This window comes from Pangasianodon hypophthalmus, chromosome 30 (assembly GCF_027358585.1).
Source record: "Pangasianodon hypophthalmus isolate fPanHyp1 chromosome 30, fPanHyp1.pri, whole genome shotgun sequence".
NCBI lineage: Eukaryota > Metazoa > Chordata > Actinopteri > Siluriformes > Pangasiidae > Pangasianodon > Pangasianodon hypophthalmus.
This window is the reverse complement of record NC_069739.1, coordinates 1001513-1023311: the sequence shown is the minus strand read 5'-3', so window position 1 is coordinate 1023311 and position 21799 is coordinate 1001513. Positions and strand designations below refer to the sequence as shown.

Here is a 21799-nt window from a genome sequence, read left to right as displayed (position 1 = left end):
ACCCTGGTCCCATATAGCGCTAGATTTCATGTCTGCCCTACCTCTGTCCCAGGGTAACACGGTGGTTTTGACCGTGGTGGACCGGTTCTCGAAGGCGGCCCATTTTATTCCCTGCCCAAATTGCCTTCTGACAGGGAGATTGCGGTTGCTGTCGTTGACCACGTCTTTCACATTCATGGCCTCCCGACAGATGTGGTTTCTGACAGGGGTCCCCAGTTCGTTTCCAAATTTTCGAGAGAATTTTGTCAGCTACTGGGGGCGACGTGTTAGTCTTTCTTCTGGTTTCCATCCTCAGAGCAACAGGCAGACCGAGCAAGCCAACCAGGATCTCGAGATGTTTGGTTTCACAGAGCCCATCGTCTTGGAGCCAAAAGCTCTCTTGGGTGGAGTACGTGCACAATTCATTGCCAGCATCATCCACGGGCCTCTCTCCGTTTGAGTGTAGCTTAGGGTGTACCAGCCACCTATTTTTCCCAGCCTGGAATCCAAAGTCACGGTCCCCTCTGCCCACGCCTTCCTCCAGAAGTGCCGCCGGAACTGCTTGTCAGACGCTTCTCCGGGTGGGTGCGCGCACCAAGGCTCAGGCTGATCGCCACCGGTTGAAGCCTCCCGTCTATGTTGTTGGTCAAAAAGTGTGGCTTTCTAGTAAAGATATTCTGCTTTGCTCCTTATCTAGTAAATTGGCTCCCAAATTCATTGGCCCATTTATTGTCACTAAAATTCTTAACCCAGTGGCAGTCCGCCTCAAACTTCCTCCAGCGTACAGGAGAATCCACCCTGTTTCAGTATCTGGTGGACTGGGAAGGTTACGTTCCGGAGGAGAGAAGTTGGGTCCTGGCCAGGGACATATTGGATCACTCCCTTATCGATGATTACAATCGACGGGTAAGCTCTCCTGGTAGCACCGAGAGACGCTCCTAGGAGAAGGGGTACTGTCACGGTTCATGGGTTCACTGGCCTCTTCTGGCCGTTTTATGTACTACCGCTAATTAGTTAATTTGTTTCAGCTGCCACTCATTTATGGCTCTATTTAAGCCTCAGTGTTTGTCCTGTTTTTGTCAGTTCGTTGTGTTTCATGTCTGTGCTCTCTACAGTTTCCGCAGTTGCTCTGTTTCCCGGGTACCTGCACTCTGGTGGATTACCGTCGTCTTGCCAGGACTATCGGACCGTTTATTCCTCGTTGCAGCTGAGTGCCACCAAGGATACCTGCCACCACTGCACCCACGATTTTCTTCTCACAGTACTCAGTCTGTTTGTTTTCTCGCTATCTCATTAAAGTGTCACCGAACTCACATTTGAATCCGCCTGGTGTTTTCCTGACATGAATATGTTGGGCAGCTGGTTAACTAAATTCAGTTTTAACTTGTCAAGAGTTGAGAAGTTCTCCCCTTTATGAAAGTTAGAAGTGAAAACCTCTGGACGACATCCTTTCACATTTTATGTTTAAAGTGGCGTAGATCTCATCGTGAGTAAACACCAATGGTAAAAGCATATGCTGAAATCAATGCAAAAAAATTATTTTCCATGGGTGAGCTATTGTCAACACTCTTATGTATTGGTTAAACTTATCACTAATTGCTGTTACCTCAAAACACCTACAGGTGACACTATGGCCTTTGTGGTTCCAGTACACAACTCAGTACAGCAGAGAGTTCTAATGAATCTCAAATGTGTCTGATTCACATTATGAAACATAGGCATTAAATGCTTTATTTTCTAAAGGTTATGTTAGAGAAGACGTAACATAATTGGCGAAGAGGTGTCTAAATTAATTTTGGACCTACCAGAGTGAGTACTGTGGCTCACCACAGTCATCATTCGAAAGCTAAAAAAAAAAAAACCAAGCTCAACATGATGGCTGCCATTGGACACATTGAAGCCTTTGATGAAAACAGAGAAAAACAGAAGACCTACTTTGAATGGTTCAAGAATTTTGCTGTGGTGAATGGCATTGAAGACGTGAGGAAATGTTACTTAGTGTTATTGATCTGCATAAAGTGTCACAAGCAGGGGAAAACACACTCATCACAGTAAAACCTGAAATTGAGGGAATTCTTCTAGACATGGAGCTAGACACTGCTGCAGAAAACCTACTCCACATTAGTATTTTTTGTCAAGTATTAGATTGGGCACTTCAGTGTAACCCTATTTATTCTTTTTATGTCGAAAATCATCCTCCTTTTTGACCACTGTCAGTGGCATCCCTATAAATGTAATTTACTAATTAAATATTATTGCACAAGTAGGAGTGCTGTTGTAGTGAATATCAGCACAACTGTGAGTTGACTGTAGGTAAATCACAACTGTCCTGATATTAATTACAACAGCACAATGGTGAGTGTGATATTGTTTTTTATACAACAATTCTAGAAACAAAAAATTCATAAGAGTAACTGTCATTTCAGACACAGTATGGCCAAATATTTTGTCTATTTTTGGTCAATCAGTGAAAATAGTTTCCAAAAAAGGCCACAGCTTGCCAGAGCTGACTGACTGGAGGCCTCTAGTAAGTGTAGCAATAGCTTCAATGTAAGAAACTATTGCTAGAGTTGGAATTTGTGAAGTGAACACAGAGTAGCAGAGTGATAAACAGTGAAATATAACAGTGCTGTTATAATAAATATCCGCATTCATGGAACGCTGCTTGTCCGATTAAATTAGTTGACCAGAGCTACCTGTTGTATAATGTTTTCTATATACTTATCTAATGTTAACTAAAACAAAAATACATTAACTTTATTTAAAATATAGATTTTATTTAGAATGTATTTAATATTAGTGAACTCAAAACATTCCCCACTTACCCTGACAGAAAGCGAGGGTACCCCAAAAGTCCAATCAAGAGAATGTAAGCTAGGGGAAAGGGGCAGGACTTCCAGGAAGTGTCAGTTAATGTCACATAGCTCATAACACCTGCACAAGTCCTAAGAAATGTGACAAGACTTTTTAGGTTTCACTTAATGTCAGACAATACCACTGCATTGTCAGATTTTGAATGACACACACTCACTTGCATATTGTCCATGTTGGGGCAAGTGACTAAAAGAAGAATTTAGCTTAACAGAAAAAAAACTATAATAGTACAATACTAAATAGTGTTGAGATAATATCCTATGAACAGTTCCTATTTGTGATAATCATACTATATCATATAGTTTGTTTAAATATCACATGTTCCTTTACTGTAGGTGATTTTTTTTTTTATAATCTCATATGATAGTATTTCAGTTTGGGCCAAAGCTATGAAGAGACACGGACACTCACCTACTAAGGCAGCATTGTTTATTCAGAAAATGTCTTTTCATCACCCTTTTCTAAACTTATTCTTGATCCATAGGGCAGTATTTCACAGCATAAGTGCTTTGTGTTGATTTTTAGTAAAGGCCTTGTTACATATAAGTTTGCATAATATCAGGTTTCATTTACTGGCCAGTACCTACTAGGCCTTTTGTTCCAGTAAGGCATGACATCATATCTATAGAGGCGTGATCCATTTCTCAACTATTAAAGCACCAGGTCTGCTTGAGCCAGAAGTCATTTGATTGTGACTTTTTACAGATTACATGTTTTACAGTGGTAGCATCTAATATTTGCTTGAACTCTGTAGACCTTAACAAAATGCTGTTTTCATGAACCTGATGGAGTTTAACCAATCTGATCGCTGTGAGCATTTCTCCTGTCCAGAGAGATCTGTATCTCCTGCAGTTTATATCTTACTGTATGTGTGTTCAGCTGCCGTGGTTCTTCTAACAGTGTGTGGAAATCTGCTTGTCATCATCTCTGTTTTTCACTTCAAGCAGCTTCACACACCGACCAACATACTCGTGCTCTCTCTGGCTGTATCGGATTTCCTCATCGGCTCTTTAGCCATGCCGTCAATTTTAATCTGGGCGATTGAGTCATGCTGGATTTTGGGGACACATTTCTGCATGTGTGTTATGATGACTGCCTCCCTGCTGATGACTTTATCCATATATCATATTGTTCTGATTGCTGTGGATCGGTATTTGGCTCTCTCAAACCCCTTTCTCTACATGAACAGAGTCTCTGTGAGGGTAATTCAAGTTGTAATTATTTTTAACTGGTGTGTGGTGGTGGCCTATAATTTAATACTTTTGTATTTTAATGGAAACTTCATGAGCTCTGTCATGTGTCCTGGAGAGTGTGTTATCTTTCTGAACGAGGTTTCGTCTGTTATTGACCTTATATATTCATTTATATTTCCACTCTCTGTCATTATCATATTGTATACTCAAGTTTTTGTGATTGCTAAGAGACATGCCACTGCTATCAGAGAGCTTAATAATCACACACAGCCTAAAACACAGAAAATCACCTCACACTCAATGAAATCTGAGAGAAAAGCAGCTAAAGTACTTGGCATTTTAGTGTCTGTGTTTCTGATGTGTTTACTTCCATATTTTATTTGCAGTTTAATAGGTGATGTTATTGAATTGCCAGCCGAATTATTTCAGAAAGTCTTTATCATGCTTCATCTTAATTCCACCATTAATCCACTTATTTATGCTCTGTTTTACCCGTGGTTTAGGAGGTGCATTAAATTAATTATAACTCTGCAAATATTCCAAACAGACTCTGCATTAATAAACATTCTTACATGAATAGCCTTTTTCACTACTTTAATATATGGTATGAATTTGATTTGTTACCGAAGCTAAAAGTGAATTAAATTAATTTTATTAAATAAGTAAAAAAAATAATTGAAAACAGTGAATGGCAGGAATTGTAATAATTAATTAATCAATTGACATATCGGCCAAAGACAAACAGGTATTCAAAACGAAAAGATTCATTTTTGCTTTTATTGTGATTTTTTTCTTTAACAATTGGTGTTAAAATTGTAACAAGGACCACTATTCTAAGTTATAGTATTCTTAGTTTTGTCATTTACAAATTTATTAATAATACAGTTTGCATGTTATTAAGTCTTAAAACTTTGATATTATGACTCTAATGTGCATGTGACATTAAAAGTATGAATGGGGGAAAAAAACTTCATCAACATCAGTATGGCCTAACTGATAATCATAAAAATGAATGTAATGTACCTTTGACCTGAAAACAAAAATATAAAGTTTGAATTGGGGGAAAAATAACATTTGACTCAACATCAGTATGGCCTAACTTAGATAGAGTCAATTAACTTACAAAAGATTTAAATAGCTTCTGGATAGATTTTTTGAATACTTCTTTAGTGAATATTTGCATGTGGGATGTATTCACCAGGCAGTCTGTTCGAGCTGCTCAGGAAAAATGTAACAATTACATGATTTTAAACCGTATTAATTTCTTCAACTCCAAAACACTGAAACTGTAAGATGAGTCACTGACTTTAGGAAGGAAAGCATGGTAAGGTGGCAATGTAACCTTGGTGTGACCCAAGAAAGTGTGTACAGAAGGGATACACAGATAACACTTGAAACTTGCTCACTTGCTTAGTAGATGTCAGCATAAGTGTCAGAACAGATTTATTTTAGTGACAAAGGGTGTGGTGTTCAAATGGTGATGGTGACAGCGAATCTAGAACCATGGCTAGATCCCACGATCGGGCCCAAATGCTTTGAGTTTGGCTTAAATGACGTGTGCCCAACCTACAAGAAAGTGCTGTCTGGCAGAAATCTTTTGAAATGCTGCATTGCATACAAAAATGACAGCCATAACATACGACTGGAAAAAGTTTAGTCCTTATCCAACAAAAAGAGTGCTGGAAATAAAACAGTCCCCCTTTGCTCACACTACATGTCAGAATCAGAGCACTCTTTATTTACCAATAAAGAGAGAGATCCACAGATATGTATTAGTATTTCTCTTACTGTGCTCTGTGTCCTTGCTCTGGTGGTTGATGAGACTGACCTGGCATCCAAAGATCTTCTCAGCAATACAGATTACTCATTGTAATACAGTAGTTTCTTGGACAGCGAAGAGGAGTAGGGGAACCACAGTGATGTTATTGTTTGCACAAGCTTATTGTCACAAGGTGAATCACAAGGTTACTGTTTGCAAACCATGCTGCAAGTCATGCTACTCCCCTATGATATGCAGACTCATTATTATCCTTTATATGAGGCGTGGACAGAAATTCAGTCATTTGATGCAGTCATTGATATGCAGTACAGTAAGTCTAGTATTGGAGAGAGCATGCACTCTTTTGGTTCACCAATGCTGAGTAGTTGTGTTTTTTTAGTTTAAAAATGATAACACCAGATTTCATGATCACTGATGGAAGGGCTACTCTGCAGTAATCACTGAGGATAGACATCTTTTTGGGAACCGGAACATTATTGATGTCTTAGTGCAGTTAGTTTGAATGCACACTGTTTGCTATCATACAGCATTTACTGAATAGTGCTGATTATGTTGGGCAGATGGTTAACTAAATTCAGTTTTAACTTGTGTAGAGTTGAGAATTTCTCCCCTTTATGAAAGTTAGAAGTGAACACCTCTGGACGACATCCTTTCACATTTTATGTTTAAAGTGGCGTAGGTCTCATCATGAGTAAACACCAATGGTAAAAGCATATGCTGAAATCAATGCAAAAACATTATTTTCCATGGGTGAGCTATTGTCAAAAACTGTTATGTATTGCTTAACCTTATCACTAATTGCTGTTACCTCAAAACACCTACAGGTGACACTATGGCCTTTGTGGTTCCAGTACACAACTCAGTACAGCAGAGAGTTCTAATGAATTTCAAATGTGTCTGATTCACATTATGAAACATAGGCATTAAATGCTTTATTTTCTAAAGGTTATGTTAGAGAAGACGTAACATAATTGGCGAAGAGGTGTCTAATTTAATTTTGGACCTACCAGAGTGAGTACTGTGGCTCACCACAGTCATCATTCGAAAGCTAAAAAAAAAAAAAAAAACAAGCTCAACATGATGGCTGCCATTGGACACATTGAAGCCTTTGATGAAAACACAGAGAAAAACAGAAGACCTACTTTGAATGGTTCAAGAATTTTGCTGTGGTGAATAGCATTGAAGACTTGAGGAAATGTTGCTTAGTGTTATTGCTCTGCATAAAGTATCACAAGCAGGGGAAAACACGCTCATCACAGTAAAACCTGAAATTGAGGGAATTCTTCTAGACATGGAACTAGACACTGGTGCAGCAGTCTTGTTGATTTCAGCAGAAAAGTATATAGCCGCACTGAACCACTTACCTCTGTGGCCTACGAACATTGTCTTGAGAACATACATGGGTGAAGTGTTGTGTACCCAAGGAGTCATCAATGTACAAGTGAAAATAAACAAGCAAACTGCTGTACTCCCACTGTATGTCATGAAGGGTGAATATCCACCACTGTTTGGCAGAGAGTGGTTACACCAAATCAGATTGAACTGGAAGGAGATAAGGGTAGTACAAATGAGTAAACTAGATGATGTGTAACAGAAACACACTGTAGTGTTCTCTATGGAGTTTGGTGTGCTGAAAAGCAGTGAAGCAAACGTATCACTGAAACTTGAGCATAAACTGAAGTATAGCAAGTGGGCAACTCCAATAGTCCCGGTGGTGAAAAAGAATGGAGCAGTGTGCATCTGCGGTTGTTTTAAAGTAATGATAAACCCTTTTCTCCAAGTTGAACATTACCATCACGTTGTCTTGCCTTGCTAATCCTTGTTTTGTTTCCCAGTCCTTGTGTTTCATATTTTGTCACACTCAGTAAACTAATCTGAACTTGCATCTGCCTCCATTTCCATTCCTTGATAGAAAGCCTGACCTTACCATGGATGCAGCATATTTTTTCACGGGCCATCAGGAACTCCTGAAGAGGAACCACCTGACATGGGAGCAACAGGAAGGGAAGGTAGATTGGGTCAGCACCACACTGGAATGGCTCAAAGCCATGTACTCCAAGCCAAGTTTTTTGAGGAGGGGGCACCCGAACAGGCTGGAACTATCTCCCACCCTCCCTGCCCCACTGAGGACGTCATCCTGCCTCGTTGCTCGGCTGAGGACATCTCTCTACCCCTCTGCCCCACAGAGGACACTATTACAGCTCACGGCCTCGCCATGGGCGTCACTCCATCTCCCTTCTCCACTTCGGACATCACTACACCAATCAGCTCCACTTTGGACATCTCTCCGCCTTCCTGCTCCACAGAGGACATCGCTCTGCCTCCTTGCTCTGCTTCAGATGTGACTCTGCCTCCTTTCTTGGCCAAGGCTGTCACTCCGCCTCCTTGCTACCCTGAGGATATCGCTCCTTCCCCTTGTTTCACGGAGAACATCACTCCCGCCTCATGCTCCGCACTGGACGTCACTCCCCCCTCTGGTACCACTTGGTATTTGCTCCCCACTCTGGCTTCACAGTGGATGTCGCTCCGCTCTCATGCTCCAGATTTGACATCGTGCCACCCCTTAGCTATGCAGAGGAGATCACTCTCCCTCACTGCTTAGTGGAGTATGTTGCTTCTCAAGCCCACACTTCATCAACCCAAGGGCCTCCAAAAACCAAGAGAATTCAGGTTTGTTTGCCCAGGACCTCCTCTTGAGGGCATATCGAGCTTCAGGAGCCATGCATTAAAGGGGGGATTCTGTTACGGTTGAGCCTAACAGGGCACAGGACTACGACTTCTATCAGCCACTGCACCTCAAATGATCATGACACGTCACATGACTGTTTGCACCTGATTCACATTTATGTTTAATGAGTACTAGTATTTAAGTAATGTCTTGTACAGAACTCAGTGTCTAGCTTTTTTCTTCTGTTGTTGGTATCATTGTATTTACTCATGTCATGTTCATGTTGTTGTCTTGTCTCTCTAATCCTTGTTTTGTTTCCCAATCCTTGTGTTTCATGTTTTGTCACATTCAATAAACTAATTCACCGACTAGGACATGAAAACTATGGAGAAACAGCAAAAAGCAAAATAACAATTGGATAAAATTTGTGTGTCCATCCTGGAGACCACCCCCCCTTTTTGTTGGGTTTAGGCACTGGTGACCTAGCCACCCACACAACCCAGTCGGGCCATGCTGTGGACTCACCACCTACAAAATAAATGGTAGCAGGCAGGTGCAATGCCATTTGGGCTCTGGTACCAAACATCTCAATCAGGTGGTCTCCTTCTTATTCCAGAGTTCACATGAGATTGGCTTCCAGATGGGTATGGGCATACTCTCCAGTCCGAAGCTGAGAGCCTAACATTTGGAAAAATAGTGGAAATGCCCATCCTTCATGGTGGAAAGCCAGAAATCTCTGGTGCTTTGCAATCTGTCTCTGTGGCTGATGTTACTATGGGAGTTTGAAATATTTGTAATTTGGAGAAGGCCTTTGATTGTGAGACGCAATATGTATATGACCAACAGTGCAAGTGCAAAAGTAATATTTAAATTATGCGGATGTATATGAATATGTAGATGATGTGTATGAACAGTGCAAAAACCTGATAACTTTACTGTAATTTACTGATAACTGTTGTAATATGTTATCTATGTACTTATCTAATGCTCGCTAGGTCAAACGTACATTGATAGATTTTATTTAATATTAGTGAAACTCAAAACATTCCCCACTTAACTTGACAGAAAGCAAGGGCACCCCACAAGGCCAGTCAAAAGAATGTAAGAAGGGGCAGGAGTTTCAGGAAGTGTCAGTTAATATCAGAGTTCATAACACCTGCACAAGTCATAAGAAATGGAACAAGACTTTTTTAAAGTATCAATTAAAGCCAGACAATACCACTGCATTGTCAGATTTTGAATGACACACCCCTACTTGCACTTTGGCCATGGTAGGGCAAGTGACTAAAAGAGGAATTTAGCTTGACAGAATAAAACTACATGTAACTACATGTAATACGGAATTTCCAACACTGCTTGTGTATCATTACAGATGGCCTCTGATGCTGAAATTGCTATGCGACTGTACTAAATAGTATTGAGATTATATCCAATCAACAGTTCCTATTTATGATAATCATACTGTGTCATATAGTGTGTCTAAATATAACATTCATTTACTGTAGCTGGAGAAATTTTTGGGACAAAACCATGAAGAGACAGGGGGACACACTCAATATGGAATTATGATTTATTCTGAAAATGTTTTTTTTTACCCATTTTTACACTTATTCTTTATCCAGAGGGCAGATTCTCTGCATAAGAACTTTGTGTTGATATTTATTTGAGACTTTGTTACACATAAGTTTGCATAATGTCAGGTTTAACTCTTTCAATAGTAAGTACTAGGCCTTTTGTTCCAACATGGCATGACATCATATATATTCATACGCTGCCACTCAAACTCAGGGGGCGTGACTAATTTTTAAACTATAAAACCACCAGAGCCATTTGAGCCATAAGTCATTTGATTGTGATTTGTGGTATTTCTTTAAAAACTGTAGACAGTATGAACCTGACAGAGTTTAACCAGTCTGATCGCTGTGAGCATTTCTCCTGTCCAGAGAGATCTCAATCTCCTGCAGTTTATATCTTACTGTACATGTGTTCAGCTGCTGTGGTTCTTCTAACAATGTGTGGAAATATGGTTGTCATCATCTCTGTTTTTCACTTCAAGCAGCTTCACACACCAACCAACATGCTCGTGCTCTCTCTGGCTGTTTCGGATTTCTTCATTGGTGCTTTTGTAATGCCACCAGTGTTAATCTGGACTAATGAGTCATGCTGGATTTTTGGGAGAAGTTTCTGTTCCAGTTTTTGGTTGATTGGTGGTTTCCTCACAATCTCGTCCATCTATAATATCGCTCTGATTGCTGTGGATCGGTATTTGGCTCTCTCAAACCCCTTTCTCTACATGAACAGAGTGTCTGTAAGGATCACTTGTATTGTAATTCTTTTTGACTGGGGTGTGGTGGTGGCCTATATCTTAGCGCTCACATATTTCAATGGAAACGTCATGACTTTTGTAATGTGCCCTGGAGAGTGTTTTCTCTTTTTCAATCACTTTTGGGCTGTAACAAACCTTATATATTCATTTATATTTCCACTCTCTGTCATAATCATATTGTATACTCTAGTTTTTGTGATTGCTAGGAAACATGCCACTGCTATCAGAGAGCTTAATAATCACACACAGCCTAAAACACAGAAAATCACCTCACACTCAATGAAATCTGAGAGAAAAGCAGCTAAAGTCCTCGGCATTTTAGTGTCTGTGTTTCTGATGTGTTTACTTCCATATTTTCTTTACAGTTTGTTAGGTAATGTTATTGAAATACAGACAAAAACATTTCAGAAACTTGTGATTGTGTGTTATCTTAATTCCACCATTAATCCGCTTATTTATGCTTTGTTTTACCCGTGGTTTAGGAGGTGCATTAAATTAATTATAACTCTGCAAATATTTCAAACAGACTCTGCATTAATAAATGTTGTTTCATAAATAGCCTTTCTTCACTCCTTTTGATGATGTGCCTAAATGTTTCTTTTTTTGAGATAACAAAGCAGCAGTAGTAAAATTATATTTATTTTTCAATGCTAGTGAATAATTTTCTGTACAGCATTCACATGTGAAGATACATCTCATCTTTGTAAATTAAATCTACTGTGTTGTACAGATATTTAGGCAGATTAAGGCATTTTAAAGGCAGATGAGAATGCTGAGTGAATGCCTGTGTTTTCTGACATTGCATTACAAATACAGTTTGCATGTTTTATAAAAGTCTTAAAAGTTTCATGTCATGACTGCAATGTGCATGTGACATTAAAAGTATGTATAGGGGAAAACCCTTTTGGCCTAATTTAAATCATAAATATGACAAATGTCAGTACTACAGTATCATCTTCTTCAACTCCAAAATAGCGAAACTGTAAGATGAGTCACTGACTTGCTTAGTAGATGCCATGCCCAATAAAGTCATCATCTGTTGCTTCATCTTGGGTTTTGGTAATGAAATAATTGCTGCAATTCGATCTAGGCCTAAACACCAACCGTGGGGGAGAGAATATGCCCAAAGTTTTTCAACTCTTGAATAACCAACTGCAATTTATTTGGCGCCACCTTGTGACCATTATCTGCTGTATAACAGAGCAAATGCAGTTTGTCTTCCTCACAGGCTCTTTTAGTGAATGAACACAGTAAGAGATAATCAACACTGCCATTTTTGGGGTTGAAACACTTGAGCTTTCTAGTTAATACATCTGAAAAGATAGTGGGTGGCTCTATGTAGCCTTGTGGCATAACTGTCCATGTCCATCATTTCCCACAGAAGGTAAAGGAAAACCAAAATTGTCAAGCAAGGTATACAGAAATGCTGAAAAAAAGCCTTAGCTACATCAATAACTGAAAATCAGGCCCCATTTGCCAGTAGTGAAAATAATGTATTGGTTGAATTAGGCACTATTTGGGTAGAGGTGAAAGCACAATTTTTTGCTAGCGTCAGATCTTGTAAAAAATGCCAAATCCTTGAAGACCTCCAGACAGGACGTAGCAGGCTATTTACTGGGGAGGCCTGACAAGAGTTGTTGCTCCCTTCATCCATCCCACATCAAACTCATCCTTTGCCCAAAGACACAGAGGAACTTCAGCAAGTAAAGGGTATTATGTGGAAGTATCAATAGCATTAAAATGCTGAGGAATAGTAGTAAGTTTCTGTTTCCCAGGAGCATTAACAAAATGCTGTGATCTACTTAGAATAACTGATTTATTTAACGGATATCTATTGGCACCAGTTTTTGGTGAGTATTCTACTTTACCTATAGGTTTCCAATCCTGCCTTTGTTCCAGGAAAGCAACCCATGTGTGACAGTATGAATGAGGTAAGTGGTGGTGATTGACACTTGTGACCACCAATTAGTGATGAGTGCTTCCTATTTTAGAGCGGGTTGGTTGCAGCCTGTGATGTGTCACGTCCGGATCCTCCCCTTTCTGTTTATTGACGGTGGTTTCAGGTATGTGCTGTTAGCAGGTAGCAGCTCGCTGACCCTTCCAATTACTGTTCATGTGGCATTAATGATTTGTTTGTTGTTTGTCAACGTTTGCCGTGTGACACTTTTGAAGTGTTTGGGTGTGTGATCTGAGTGCACGGCGGGGTGTGTGGAAGTGTGTTTTTTTGGATAAATAGGGCTGGTGATCACTCCTGTGGGTAACCTCAGCCCTGTAGGTTGGTCTGTCTTTGTTTATTGGACTGTCATTTGAGAGTGAGCTGCTAGGAGTGGCCCCTTATCATTGTGATTATTTTAAGCAATTTTTCTATCTTGTTGAATTCATTGTGAATAAATTTTGTATTTTTATACGATCCCTACGTTTCCTGCCTACCTTTTTTTTTTTTATAAGAGAAGCGAACCTGTGTGACCTAATAATAATCTTTAGGGTTTATCTCTATTTCCTGGGTGAAAATCCCCCAGGTGGCGTAGTCGAATCTTCTATAAGTAGATGAACTTGGGCTTGTGTTAAAACCTGTACTGCACTCACCCGCCACACATGCATCTGAATGTTGCCATGTCCCTTGTTTCTTAGCAATGTAGACATGAGGTACGGAACCAGAAACTGTGTAGATTGCTAATTGAGGAGAGTTTAATATGACCCCAGCAGCAATTGAGGAATCAGCCTAGTATGAACATGAAAGGAACAAAACCACTCTGTCAGGTCTAGGAAACCAGTTAAATTCAAATAATTCTTTCTTACAGGCCCTGTCTTTTCCATAAAGCCAGTTACAAACCCTTTAGGCCCGACAAAACAACCTCATGTTGTTAATGCAAGCAAAATCTCATACAATAGAAAAAAAAATCTCATTCATAGAAATGGAATGACTTATAATCACACTATCTCACCTGCAACCTCCCCAAATGCCACGGTCACACCGTCATCCTGGTTATCATTGATTGATTCTCAAAATCGCTATGCCTCATTCTGCTGCCAGGCCTGCCAACAGCCTTTGCCACACCCTGAGCTCCTCTTTAACCACATGGTCCAGTACTTTGGGATTCCAGAGGACATTGTCATTTACAGAGGCACTCAGTTCAACTCTTGAGTCTGGGCCAGCTTCATGGACAAACTGGGGTAACAGTAAACTTGACCACAGGTTACCACCCACAAGCCAATGGGCAGGTGGAAAGAGTCAACCAGGAGATCGGCTGCTTCCTGAGAACATTCTGTTCTCTGATAACCAGAAGGACTGGGCCCAGTTCCTGCCATGGCCAACATTTTTCACGGTTCTCTTACTGTGTTTAAATGTGTCTGACAACTGAACAGTGTAGGGAAAAAAAGGCATGTTTATTCATTTTGTAATTATCATCACCATTAATACTACTTGTTAGATTTGGCACTACACTGTAAGTCTATTTAACCTTTTTAGGTCAACATCTTCATCCTTCTTACCTTTTCTGTTTTTGACCATTTTGTGAGAAGTTTTGTTTTTTTGGTGGCATTCCTAATAAATATAATTAACTGATGTTAGCTATATACGTGTCTAATGTTCACTACATTGAACATACATGGATGGATTTGATTTCGTATTAATGATCTTAAAATATTCTCCATTTTCCCTGACACAAAGCAAAGGCATCCCACGTGTCCCATCTGTCCCGTCAAGAGCACATCAGGAGACACTCTGTTGATATTTAGTTTAGGCCTTTTGTTCCAACAAGGCACGACATCATATGTATTATGCTGTCACTCAAATTAGTGGGGCGTGTTCAATTTCTGAACTATAAAAGCACTACTGCTGTTTGAGCCATACATCATTTGATCATGACTTTTTACTGTTACTGGTTTACTTTATACTCTGTAGACATTAGAGAAATGCTGTATTCATGAACCTGACGGAGTTTAATCAGTCTGATCGCTGTGTGCATTTCTCCTGTCCAGAAAGATCTGTATCTCCTGCAGTTTATATCTTACTGTACGTGTGTTCAGCTGCTGTGGTTCTGCTAACAGTGTGTGGAAATCTGCTTGTCATCATCTCTGTTTTACACTTCAAGCAGCTTCACATACCGACCAACACGCTCGTGCTCTCTCTGGCTGTGTCGGATTTCCTTGTTGGCGTTTTTGTAATGCCGCCAATGTTAATCTGGACTATTGAAACATGCTGGATTTTTGGGAGAGGTTTCTGCACCATCTTTTGGTTGATTAGTGGTTTCCTCACAATCCTATCAGTCTATAATATCGCTCTGATTGCTGTGGATCGGTATTTGGCTCTCTCAAACCCCTTTCTCTACATGAACAGTGTCTCTGTGAGGATCACTCGCTTTGTAATTGTTTTTGACTGGTCTCTGGTGGTGGCCTATAACTTAGCACTCATATATTTCAATGGAAACTTCACAAGTTCTGTAATGTGCCCTGGAGAGTGTTTTCTCTCTCTGAATGAGGTTTGGTCTGTAATTGATCTTGTATATTCATTTATATTTCCACTTTCTCTCATAATCATATTGTATACTCGAGTTTTTGTGATTGCTAAGAAACATGCCGCTGCTATCAGAGAGCTTAATAATCACACACGGCCTAAAACACAGAAAATCACCTCACACTCGATGAAATCTGAGAGAAAAGCAGCTAAAGTCCTCGGCATTTTAGTGTCTGTGTTTTTGGCATGTTTACTTCCATATTTTATTTATAGTTTGTTAGGTGATGTTATTGAAATACAGACAGAAACATTTCAAGAAGTCTCAATCTTGTTTTGTCTTAATTCCACCATTAATCCGCTTATTTATGCTCTGTTTTACCCGTGGTTTAGGAAGTGTATTAAATTAATTATAACTCTGCGAATATTCCAAACAGACTCTGCATTAATAAATGTTCTTTCATGAAAAGCCTTTTTTCATACCTTCTGATAATGTGCCTAAATATTGCTGTTATATTATATATTATATTGCTGTAATAATTCTGCAAATATTCCCACTGAACTCTACATTAATAAATGTTCTTTCATTGATAAACTTTTTTTCTTCTTCTGATCACATGGCCCAATATTGCTATTATATTATATATAATTTAAAATTCTGTAACAAATCAAATCGCCCCTCAATATTATATATATATTATACTGTATTATATTACATAATAACATACAGTGAATGTCAAGAATTGTACGGATTAACATATATAGGCCAAATACAAACAGGTTTTCAAAAGAAAAAGACTTATAACTTATTCATTTATTGTGATTTTTTAAAATATTGATGTTAAAATTGGAAAATAGATTACTATTATAATTTAAGAGTTTTGAAATTTACAATTTCTTTTCTCTCTTAACATGTAATCTCTCCTACAGTCACAATTATGAAATAACAAAGAAGCAATAGTAAAAATATATTTATTTTTCAATGCTAGTGAATAATTTTACTACTTTTACTACTCATCTTCGTAAATCAAATATATAGTGTTGTACAGATATTTAGGCATATTAAGGCATTTTAAAGGCAGATGAGAATGCTTAGTGAATGCCTGTGTTTTCTGACACTGCATTACAAATACAGTTTGCACATTTTATAAAAGTCTTAAAACTTTCATATTATGACTGCAATGTGCATGTGACATTAAAAGTATGTATAGAGGAAAAGCCCTTTGGCTTAATTTAAATCATAAATATGACTAATATGCAAGTTACATTAAAATAAAAAGATAAAGTATGAGTTAGGAAAAATTTTAAAAATAACCACTGACACAGAATCAGTATGGACGAATCACTAACTTTAGGAAGGAAAGCATGGTAAGGTGGCAGTTTAACCTTGGTGTGACCCAAGATAAAGTGTGTACAGAAGGGGTACACAGATAACACTTGAAGCCTGCTTACTTGCTTAGTAGATATCAGCATGAGTATCAGAACAGATTTATTTTAACAGCAGAGGGCTAAAACCTCCAAAGGTTCAAAGGGTGATGGTGAAAGCGAATCTAGAACTATGGCTAGATTCCATGATTGCCAAATGCTTTAAGGTTGCCTTAAATGACGTGTGCCCTTAAAAAAAATCAACCAAATAACAGAGTGCTAAATGACAGATGGCTTTTCAAACCCCACATGGCAGACAGAAATTACAGCCATACCATACCATACCATGGAAAAAGCTTAGAGACAGAGTGCTGGAAGAAAAAAAAAAAACACTTCCCCTTTGCTCACACTACTTATCAGAATCAGAACACACTTTATTCGCCAATAAATTATGTGATCAGAGATCCACAAATATGTATCAGAATTTCTCTTGGTGTGATTGCTGCTGTAGACATCTAACGTACAACATAGTGTCAACAATTATCCTGTAAACATTGAACGATGCCACAAGTGAACATACAGATACAGAGACAGATTAGACTTTACAAGTGCAAAACAATAACACGTATATTCCAGATATGAATGTTGTATCTAATAAATATAGTATTAATACATTAGGTGATAAACTGCACAGCTTGGGTAAGTATGAGTCGAGAGCCCAGAAAATATTACTGGTCTTGATTGATGAGGTTGATAGTTAATGGGAAGAAGCTGTTGTGGTGATGAGTTCTCTTGGTTCAGTAGTGCCTGCCTATTCGCAGCTTCTGAAACAGGTGGCTACCCAGATGGGTTTTCAATAACAATTTTTTTGGCCCTGTGTCCTTGCTCTAGCAGTTAATAGAGTGAGTGGGCTGTAATGATTATAGTATAGGAGAGAGTACGCACCCTTGTGGTGCAACAGTGCTGCTTGATAGTGGCTCTGACAGAATAGTCCATGAGCTAAGTCTTACAATGGTTGAACAATTTCAGCATATTCAGCTATCCACATGTGGTAGTAGCCAGCCATGCCCAATAGAGTCATCATCTGTTGCTTCATCTTGGGTCTTGGCAATGAAATAATTGCTGCAATTCGATCTAGGCCTAAACACCTACCACCTACGGGGGAAAGAATATGGCTGAAGTATTTCCAGTCTTGAGAAACCAACTGCAATTTATGTAGCAACACCTTGTGACCATTATCTACTGAATACAGCACAGGACTACGACTCCTGTCAGCCACTGTAGCTCACATGATCATGATACGTCACATGACTGTTTGCACTTGATTCACATTTATGTTTAATGAGTACTAGTATTTAAGTAATGTCTTGTACAGAACTCAGTGTCTAGCTTTTTTCTTCTGTTGTCAGTATCATTGTATTTACTCATGTCATGTTCATGTTGTTGTCTTGCCACTCTAATCCTTGTTTTGTTTCCGAATCCTTGTGTTTCATGTTTTGTCACATTCAATAAACTAATCTGCACTTTCATCCTCCTTCATCTCCATTCTGTGACACTGACTGGGACATGAAAACTATGGAGAAATGGGAAAAAGTGCTGAGTAATAACAATTGGATAAAATTTGTGTGTCCATCCTGGAGACCACCCCCCCTTTTTGTTGGGTTTAGGCACTGGTGACCTAGCCACCCACACAACCCAGTCGGGCCATGCTGTGGACTCACCACCTACAAAATAAATGGTAGCAGGCAGGTGCAATGCCATTTGCGCTCTGGTACCAAACATCTCAATCAGGTGGTCTCCTTCTTATTCCAGAGTTCACATGAGATAGGCTTCTCCAGAGTTAACATGAGATAGGATACTCACCAGTACTAAGGTGAGTAGGGTAGGGCAAGTGACTCAAAGAAGAATTTAGCTTGACAGAATAAAACTACATGAAACTACATGTAATACCTAAGCAGTGTTGGAAATTCTGTATCATTACAGATATCCTCTGATGCTGAAATTCCTCTGTCATAACCGCTGAACTACCAACAACGAATAGTATTGAGATTATATCCCATCAACAGTTCCTATTTATGATAATCATACTGTATCTTATAGTGTGTCTAAATATAACATGTTCCTTTACTGTAGCTGGAGAAATTTTTTGGGACAAAGCCATGAAGAGACAGGGACACACAATCAATATGGAATTATGATTTATTCTGAAAATGTTTTATTACCCATTTTTACACTTATTCTTTATCCAGAGGGCAGGTTCTCAACATAAAAACTTTGTGTTGATATTTAATTGAGACTTTGTTACACACAAGTTTGCATAATGACAGGTTTAACTCTTTCACTAGTAAGTACTAGTCCTTTTGTTCCAACATGACATTACATCATACAGTATGTATTCATACACTGCCACTCAAACTCAGGGGGTGTGAGTAATTTTTAAACTATAAAACCACCATTTGAGCCATAAGTCATTTGATTGTGATTTGTGGTATTTCTTTAAAAACTGTAGACAGTATGAATCTCACCAAGTTAGGCACTATTGGGGTAGAGGTAAAAGCACAATTTTATGCTAGCATCAGATCTTGTAAAAAATGCCACATCCTTGAAGACCTCCAGACAGGATGTAGCAGGCTATTTACTGGGGACGCCTGACAAGAGTTGTTGCTCCCATCATCCATCCCACATCAAACTCATCCTTTGCCCAAAGACACAGAGGAACTTCAGCAAGTAAAGGGTATTATGTGGAAGTATCAATAGCATTAAAATGCTGAGGAATAGTAGTAAGTTTCTGTTTCCCAGGAGCATTAACAAAATGCTGTGATCTACTTACAATAACCGACTTATTTAACAGATATCTATTGGCACCAGTTTTTGGTGAGTATTCTACTTTACCTATAGGTTTCCAATCCTGCCTTTGTTCCAGGAAAGCAACCCATGTGTGACAGTATGAATGAGGTAAGTGGTGGTGATTGACACTTGTGACCACCAATTAGTGATGAGTGCTTCCTATTTTAGAGCGGGTTGGTTGCAGCCTGTGATGCGTCACGTCCGGATCCTCCCCTTTCTGTTTATTGACGGTGGTTTCAGGTATGTGCTGTTAGCAGGTAGCAGCTCGCTGACCCTTCCAATTACTGTTCATGTGGCATTAATGATTTGTTTGTTGCATCCTAGCTTGTCTTTTCATCTGTGCGTGTCTCCTTCGGTTGCTTCAAATAGTGGAGTTGATGACTGCCCTCCTTTCAGGTATGTGAGTTAAAGCCGTTTTGTAGCAAACGGATCTAGCTTCGCTCGGGGCTTGACAGTTTGGCGGTCGGATTGAGTAATGTGCAGTTCCCTGTACTTTAGTTTAGCAGCGGGTTATATGAAGGCTGTGTATCCTGGTCTGTGAACGGATCATAAAGCACATTTGTCCTCGTTGGTAAGTGTCTTGCATGTGGTTACGAGTGGGGTATTTTAGTGGGTGATCATGTAATTAGTAACACTGTTTTGTTGTTCGTATTTGCCGCAGGATTCTCCCTTTCGTTCTGGGCGATTATTGTTGCCGCGCTGTCGTTTTTGCTACCGCGCTGCAAGAACGCTGTTACCTCGCAACTAATAAAAGGGGATTGCTGCTGCTGTCTGGTTTCTTCTTTTTTTTATTTTTCGTTTATTTAATTTCTTTGTTTTATCTCGGGGCGGAGGATCGTCTATTTGATTATTGGAGCTGGCGTACAGACTTACGAGTCCTGTTTTCCTCGTAGTTTGAATTGAGTTTGTTTTTCTTCCTTTTTTTGAATATTTGTATATTGTAATTTCATTTCTGTTATAAGATTTATCTATTTTGTTTTTGATTTTCTTTCAGGAGCTGGGGTTCCACGGGTGGTGGTGGCTGCGTCAACGTTTGCCGTGTGACACTTTTGAAGTGTTTGGGTGTGTGATCTGAGTGCACGGCGGGGTGTGTGGAAGTGTGTTTTTTTGGATAAATAGGGCTGGTGATCACTCCTGTGGGTAACCTCAGCCCTGTAGGTTGGTCTGTCTTTGTTTATTGGACTGTCATTTGAGAGTGAGCTGCTAGGAGTGGCCCCTTATCATTGTGATTATTTTAAGCAATTTTTCTATCTTGTTGAATTCATTGTGAATAAATTTTGTATTTTTATACGATCCCTACGTTTCCTGCCTACCTTTTTTTTTTTTATAAGAGAAGCGAACCTGTGTGACCTAATAATAATCTTTAGGGTTTATCTCTATTTCCTGGGTGAAAATCCCCCAGGTGGCGTAGTCGAATCTTCTATAAGTAGATGAACTTGGGCTTGTGTTAAAACCTGTACTGCACTCACTCCGCCACATTCTGGCATAGTCGGCAGGATTCTCTATTGTGTAGTGCAGAGACGTGGGTATCGTATGTGTTGGTTTTGTGTTTTGGATATTCTGTATTCTATTCTCTTTTGCAGAAACTGGACAGCAGCAGTTTTTCACTTTGTGGGTTGGTGTGAAGAGTAGACCCTCTGAGTCTTGTATTTTCATCAGTGGTGGTAAGTGATTGTGTGGTTTGTAATTATGGAGCGGAGACCTTCTCGTTTTCCATCAGCGCGTGCAGATTCAGCTTTAACAAGGGGTGTGCAGTCACAGTCACAGGAAAACTAGTTCCCGCCAAGCTGCAGGGCCACGGCTTGGTTGGGGAAAAGACAGGCTCTGGTGTTCTAACTGATGCAGATTTTATGTCTCATTTTATGTCATCGTGTCCGCAACTTGACGTGTGTATGGGTGGGATCAATGTACCTTGCCTGGTGGACACTGGTTCTATGGTGTCCACCATTACAGAGAGTTGTTTCTTGACGAATTTTGGGTCTTGGGGTCAGGAACAGCTTAGGTCGTGCTATTAGTTACAGCTCCGGGCCGCGAATGGCCTCTCTATTCCTTATATCGGCTATTTAGAGCTTGATGTACAGCTTTGTGGGCGAGTGGTCTTAGGTTGCGAAGTGCTGGTGGTCAGAGATCCTCCAGGTGGTTTGTGTGCTCAGGTTCCTGGAGTCTTGGGAATGAATGTCCTGAGCCGCTGCTACCGAGAGCTCTTTGGCCAGCATGGCACGACTTGATTTACCTGTTGTATCACAGGCCCCTGTTTCTGTTTTCCAGGCCTTACAACATTGCCATCATCTTGAATCTGGAACCAGTCTCGGAT

General features: G+C 39.6%; 3 protein-coding genes and 1 long non-coding RNA gene across 4 annotated transcripts; all 4 read left to right on the top strand.

The window, feature by feature from the left end:
- The first annotated feature begins 3629 nt into the window (after positions 1-3629).
- On the top strand, positions 3630-4622 carry LOC117596631 (trace amine-associated receptor 13c-like). The gene has a single exon (XM_034302176.1). It carries the CDS (start codon positions 3630-3632, stop codon positions 4620-4622), a length of 993 nt encoding a protein of 330 aa, XP_034158067.1.
- A 5760-nt stretch (positions 4623-10382) lies between these two features.
- On the top strand, positions 10383-11375 carry LOC128317886 (trace amine-associated receptor 13c-like). The gene has a single exon (XM_053231874.1). It carries the CDS (start codon positions 10383-10385, stop codon positions 11373-11375), a length of 993 nt encoding a protein of 330 aa, XP_053087849.1.
- Positions 11376-14701: 3326 nt separating this feature from the next.
- On the top strand, positions 14702-15739 carry LOC117596624 (trace amine-associated receptor 13c-like). Its single transcript, XM_034302168.2, has one exon. It carries the CDS (start codon positions 14747-14749, stop codon positions 15737-15739), a length of 993 nt encoding a protein of 330 aa, XP_034158059.2. The 5' UTR covers positions 14702-14746.
- A 3950-nt stretch (positions 15740-19689) lies between these two features.
- Positions 19690-20998, top strand: LOC128317882 (uncharacterized). The gene is made up of 3 exons (XR_008301311.1): positions 19690-19881; positions 19984-20056; positions 20147-20998. It is a non-coding gene; the product is annotated as an uncharacterized LOC128317882 (long non-coding RNA).
- The last annotated feature ends 801 nt before the right edge of the window (positions 20999-21799 follow it).

What these genes read in the sequence shown, in the direction of transcription:
- LOC117596624 (XM_034302168.2), top strand. Translation starts at nt 14,747, where the DNA reads ATGAACCTGACGGAGTTTAATCAGTCTGATCGCTGTGTGCATTTCTCC.
- LOC128317886 (XM_053231874.1), top strand. Translation starts at nt 10,383, where the DNA reads ATGAACCTGACAGAGTTTAACCAGTCTGATCGCTGTGAGCATTTCTCC.
- LOC117596631 (XM_034302176.1), top strand. Translation starts at nt 3,630, where the DNA reads ATGAACCTGATGGAGTTTAACCAATCTGATCGCTGTGAGCATTTCTCC.